Consider the following 6,298-nt stretch of genomic DNA (forward strand, 5'->3'; position numbering starts at 1 on the left):
GAGAAGCTGCTTCCCACTGCAGCCAGCCTGCATCCAGCATTTTTTCCACATGTGATGCTTTAAGATCAATGCACTAGGAGCTGTGCTCAATTGGACACCCTTCCCAGAAAGGCAGCTACACACCTACGGCCACACAGCAAAGCTCAGCACAAAATGGACATCTGCTAGCACAGAAAAACTCTGAGCAAAACACTGGGCAGTTCCCACGGTGGGAGCCTTCTCTCTGCACTTCTAGCCCTGGCTCAGCTCTCACCCATGCTGGCTGCAGCCAGCAGTGGTCACAGGACACTCAGTCACTCACCGTCGCAGTCGAAGAGCGCAAACACCACATCACACACATGGTCTGACAGCTCCACCTTCGCCACCGTCCTGGCCACCTGCTGCATTGTCACTGCACGAGAGGAAGGCACACAGTTAGTGGGACACCAGCACCCGCAGCCGCCACCAAGACAGGCAGAAAAGTCTCCCCTTTCCTATTTTAGCAACCACAGATTCAGTGCAGGGTTTTGCAGTTGATTTTGCTGCGCCTCACAGGTCTGGTTTAGCCGTTCCCCACATAAATTAGTGCTAATCTGACTGCCTTCTGCTGTTGCTCTGAATCTGCTCAGCACCATTTGTTGGGGCTGAATCACTCCCCTCCAGTCTCTCGAGGCAACAGAAGAGCTCTGCACAAATGTGTTTGCATTTACCCTTCACTCAGTTGAATTGAAACCCAAGGTGAATGACTAAAGGCTCCCATCAGAAGTGATTTCATTTTGCGATGCATCACCATGTCATGCATTCAAATGGAGCCTTGGGAGAAAACCTTCCAGCAAGGGTGAGAGCTACCCTGCACTGTGCGCTCCAAAATTCAGCTTTATCCCTATATTTAATTTTAAAGAGCTGCTTTCCAACCAGTTGCACAACAGCTCAGTGGCACTCCACCAAGGCAAATTGGCCCTTGAAGCTAAAGCAGAGCAGTGAGCGGTGTCGCAGGGAATCCTGTCTACTGTTACCAGAATAAAGCTGTTTCCAAGTCACTGCTGAAGAAAACCCAAATTAGTTTCAGCCCCCAAGATGAGATGTGGTCAAATGAACAAACCCAGGTGATGGCATTCCTCAGCCCCACAAAGAAGTGCGTTAATGGTCCAGGATTTAATCAACTTGCACTGACATCAAATGCTCAGAAACTGTAATTAAATTCCCAAGCTGACTTCAGCTTCCCCCAACTTCAGGAAAGGAATAAAACCATAAATCTCTCAGCAAGGGCTGGTGCACGCCAGGTCAGAGGCACAGGAGGACACGGTATAATTAGATTATGTTACGCTGTCCTCGGGCCAATGCCAACCACATCCTCAGACCCCAACAAAATGCCTTCAGTGCAGAACTGCTGCTCTTTGCTGACCTGCTCCCCCTGCCTTCCTGCCCCAGCAGCTGAGGGCAAGGTCACAGCAAGCTGCCCATCTGCTTCGCTGAACTCTGGAATAACTCAGCTGCAGCACTGGGAGCTGCAGCAGAAGAGCACGGCAACAAGGGGAGAGCTCCTTATAGCTTCCTGTAAGGAGGCTGTGGCCTGTGGGACAAATCAGCATCATCTCAGGCTGCCCCACCTGCCCACGTCCCTCAGTGCCACGTCTCCACAGCTCTGGAACATCTTCTGTGGTCACCCCAATTCTGTGGGCAGCCAGTACCCGTGCATTACCATACTTTCAGAGAAGAAATGTTTTGTAATATCCAACCTGAGAAAGAAAGAAACAGCCCCAGAAGAAAACTGCCCTTAGAGCAAAACCTTCTTTCTAGTTACAGAACAGCACTGCTCTCACACAGCTTTGTTTTTCTAATAGCATCACACGTACCAAACAGAAGAGTTTGCACAGGTACAATATAAGTCTCTGGCAGTGGTACAGAGGTACCAGCTCTCATCTTCATGTGCTTCCTCTGAGAGCACAGGAGCAGAAGCCCCCGTGATCTGCAGCACACCTGGAACAAAAGTTGTCAGGGAAGCCTCCTCACCCTTAGCATCCTGATAAATGGAGGGCCTGAGGCTGTTCAGAGACCTTCCACTGGGATCACGGGATTGGGTTACGTGTTCAAGCTGCCCCCATGATCGAGCATGTTCATAAATGTGAAAAGCTCAAGGAAAAAGAAGCAACACTGGTTAAAAAAAAAAAAGCACCACCAAAAAAGCTTATCTACACTTATCTCTCAGCTTAATGTTCCCTACTTATCAGCACATGCTGCAGAGGTGCTCTAGCACACCTAGGCTTACGGAAGGAGAGAGGTTTAAGTGCTGTAAACCACCACGTATTCAAGATCAATCATCTCCAAAAGCAGCAGAGAATCATAGAATTGCTCAGATTGGAAAAGACCTTAGAGATCATTAAGTCCAACTGCAACCAAACCATACTACCCTAACTCTAACAACCCACCAATAAATCATGCTCCAGAGCCCCACATCCAAAAAGATTTTAAACACATTCAGGAGTGGTGACTCAGCCACCTCCCTGAGGAGCCTATTCCAGTCTGTATTTCCTCAAACAGCAATGCTGAATGCCGTAATAGAATCACAGAATGCTTTGGGTGGGAAGGCACCTTTAAGATCATTTAGTTCCAACCCCCATACCAGAGGCAGGGACACCTCCCACTAGGCCAGCTTGGTCAAAGCCCAGCATCCTTCAGCTCCTTTCAAACACAAACCTTCCTCAGAGGTGCTGGCTCAAGCTCTGACCCCACATTCTGCTGCTGCAGGTGCCTCAGAGCATGAGGTGTCTCAGTAAGGTAAACAGAAGTAACATCAATCTATGTATGTCATTTGTTTGCTGTTTTAGAAAATGAAACAGGTGCTGTCTGGGGAAACATATCATCAAACAGCCTTTTCCCAATTTGGATTTTGTGATAGCTGCATCAATCTCTATGCAGGAACGTCTCCAGGATTTTATGTTATCAAATGTTAGTTCTACTTTTATATCTTGAAAGCTATTTTTCTTTTAAGATTTCAAGTGTTGCAGCTTTACGCCAGCTTCTTTAACTAGCCACTGGAGCATTTCATGCAGGGTTAGCTCATGACAGTTCTCTCTTCCATCCAGCTCCCCAGGATCACACTGAGCAATGGCCCACGATGTGCTCAAGACACAGAGTTGTGTATGGCAGGACTATGCCAGAGCCCAGGCAGATGGCAAATGTCATTTTTCTCTGTCTTGAGATTAATCATTTGGCCAGAGTAACAACAGACAGATGTGCTATCTCACTAGATGGGAAGGCTCCATTTCCTCTATTGCTAACAGGAGAATACAACTTCCTCTCGCCTCTGATGCAAGTTGCTCAAAGGCACTTTGCCCTGCACTAGGACACAGGGCAGCCATACCACAGCACTGCCACTGCCAGCAGGATTGCTGCTCTGAAAGTGTGGCTGTGAACAGTGCCAAGGAAGCACAACTCACACCCTCGCCTCAAAAGGGAACTCAGCAATGAATTCTGTGCCAGCCTGCTGCCAGCTGCACGCCCCAGCAAACTGAGCTGTCTGCTCAATACCGTTTGTGAGCTAAGGGAATGACGGTTGTGTGTTTCCAGAGGAACCAGAGGACAAATGAGGAATCTCCACATTAGTTTGTGGGTCAGTTTTATCATCCTCTTTAAAAGAGGCTTCCTTAATTCAACACCAAAAAGATGTTGCCCAGCTATGGCTGTTTGGTGCCATCCATTTTTCCTGTTTCATAATAAACAACACTTCTAGAAACTTACAGCCAGTCCCCTGCATGAGGTTAGCAGCAAGGACACAAACTCTCCTTTTGCTCCTCCCAGTAGGAAGAACGACTTTTTGTATTTGTTGCTTTTTAATAAGCAGCCCTATAAGAACTTGGCTTTTGGAAGAAGTGCATCCCACTTATTGCTGATTTGATTTGTGGGTGTAACAGCCAGATGAGGTGAGAATGAGCACGCGTATGGGAAATGTGTTGCATTTAGTTGTGCAAGCACATAGATTCCTGCTGCAAAACCCAGGCTACTGCTGCAGGTTGATTTGCACCTTCATTAAAGCTGCAGTAAAACCTTCCTCGTGCTTCCTGCCACAATTCACAGAGCATCTCTGGGCTGGGCAGTGCAGATGGAGGAGAGGGGTAACTCAAGCCAGCTGCCAGACACACACTGAGCTGGGAATTGCAGCACAGCTCTCCTGCCAAAGCAGGAATGGCTCAAACTTGTGAATGGCAAAGGAGTGGTGGCTGACGCTTCTGGAGCCCCCACACTTTGAGGCTTTTTCCACTCCTCCCCGGTTTGCACAGTGTCAGTGTCAACCAGACCTCTCCCTGTGGCTTTCCAGCCCTGCAAACTCCTGGCAACAGACCTGGAAGACTCCTGGCAGAACACAGCAGCATAAAGCCTCCCACGGCTGCTTCCTTCAGCCAAAAGACTCCTCGATCAACGGCTGTAGCTCCAGCACAAGCTCATTAATTGTATGTAATTAAACAGTAATCACACTGATTTACCAACTGCACGTGGACTTAAGTACTCCACAAATATATATTTTCTGACTGGGCAATTGCTAATTTACTGTAGATGCTGAGAAAATTGGATTTGCTAGGCTATTATCACCGCACTGCAGATAGGGCTCTGCACAGCAGCAGCACATCCATATTTCATATAAGGTACTTCTTGCTCATTTTTACTTTCAAATTAGAGGGGGGGAAAAAAAAACAACAACAATATAGTTCTTTTAACTTTAAGTCTTAAGATGCATTGATATAAAGAGTATAGATGATTCCCCAAAAATTCTGAGACGAGGAGAGCTGTTGTAGCATGCAGGAAGAGATCTGATTCCTATGGCAATTCCACTGTCTAAGAACCTATTCATACCCTAACATTCCTGCAACAACTGGATAAACTACTTGCTTCTGAAACATCTGATTTTGCAGCTGCTTCAACTTGCTAAAAGACAGGAGCTTCCCCAAAACTTAAACTCTGGACAGAGACTTCAGTGCTCAGCCCAGGAACTCAGTGGAGCCCCAGATTCAGGTGCCTGGATTTTAGATGAGAAATGCAGCATGTGGCTCTTTTTTCTAAGCAAAGCCTCTTAATTTCAAGCAAAGAGGAACCAGGGGTTGTACTACCAGCTCCACTGCTGGTTAGCGCCCAGAGACCTCTGCAGGAGAGAACCTGCAAGAAAACTTCTTAAGATACCACTTGTCATTTCCAAAACTTTTTTCAAGCGTTTGTAAAAGGTTGGAAAGATGTCCCTCCCAAGACTGGCCTGGAGAAGAAACCTTGAGGTGCTCAGGCTGGTGATACATTCAGGAGTTTGCTTTGCCTCTGTATACATCCGACCAGAACAGTTCTTCTGGAAAGCTTTATCACAGCTTACTGATCTATTCAGGCTATACATATCAGCATTTTTTTCCACCCTATATCTAAAATGGAAGAAGTATAAAACCCCAAATCCCTGTTTATCCATGCACTGCAGTAAGTTAAACCTCTCATCACATGGAAGAGCTGCTATTTTGTGACACATTTAATCCATCAGACAGGACTTGCTGGCCAGCTCTAAGCCCAACCACACGATGCAAGCTGCACTGCCTCACGCTCGCAGCATCTGCGTGCCTCGCAAGCTTTAATACCTTTATCAAGAGAAGCTCCAGCCATATGGTAAAAGCTCAACGCTGTGTCCACATCATTTATATTCTTCAGAAAAGTGAAGAAGTTCTCCACCTCCTCAAATGTCAGCCCCTACAATGGAAAAAGAGGGTCTTAAGTAACAGGAAAGGCAGAGTGCAACTCAACAGCAAGAGGTTTGAGACACCACTACAGGCAGGTTCATGCATAAGATGTGCCTAAACTAGCTTCGCTATAGGATGCTGAAGAAGAGATCTGTTTGCCCTACCTACCTGTACAGCAGACAAGCAGAACAGCTGGTGGGAAGCTCAGCTCCTAGCTCCATTTGGCTGCAAAACACAGCTCAACTGCGGTGACCCTTCAAGCAGGACTGCGCTGAGAGCTGCAGCCTCCAGATCCCCTGAGCTAGTGCTCCATCACAGCAGGGACAGCCACCCAGCCTCCTTCCCTGCACTGATCAATCAGCCTGTCACAGGAGTTCTGACTCAGCCCCTCCTGCCACATCTAGCCAGAGAGATAGATGTCTAGCCAGAGATAGATGTACCAAGATACTGAAACCACAACTGCATAACATGGCATGGCTTCAGAGTCCAGATGACAGTGTACAAATTGCAGCTGGTGCTGCCAAATATAAACTTCTACAGTTTGCTGTCACCCTGTTCAAGCTGCTCCCAACAATTTGCCATCAGGGAAGAAGTGATCTACCTTTTTTTTT

At 47.3% G+C, this 6,298-nt stretch overlaps 1 protein-coding gene across 8 annotated transcripts in view; it reads right to left on the minus strand.

Annotated features, from left to right (window-relative positions):
* Positions 1-6,298, minus strand: part of MICU1 (mitochondrial calcium uptake 1) — a 93,464-nt gene that overhangs the window by 1,342 nt on the left and 85,824 nt on the right. For all 8 annotated transcript variants that reach the window (XM_010714320.3, XM_010714319.3, XM_019617552.2 and 5 more), the window contains 2 exons: positions 5,589-5,697; positions 302-391 (listed from right to left, as the gene is read on the minus strand). In XM_010714320.3, the coding sequence (XP_010712622.1) occupies positions 302-391; positions 5,589-5,697 (199 nt within the window). The remainder of the gene's footprint in view (positions 1-301; positions 392-5,588; positions 5,698-6,298) is intronic.

Source organism: Meleagris gallopavo, chromosome 8 (assembly GCF_000146605.3).
Source record: "Meleagris gallopavo isolate NT-WF06-2002-E0010 breed Aviagen turkey brand Nicholas breeding stock chromosome 8, Turkey_5.1, whole genome shotgun sequence".
NCBI classification, from domain to species: Eukaryota; Metazoa; Chordata; class Aves; order Galliformes; family Phasianidae; genus Meleagris; species Meleagris gallopavo.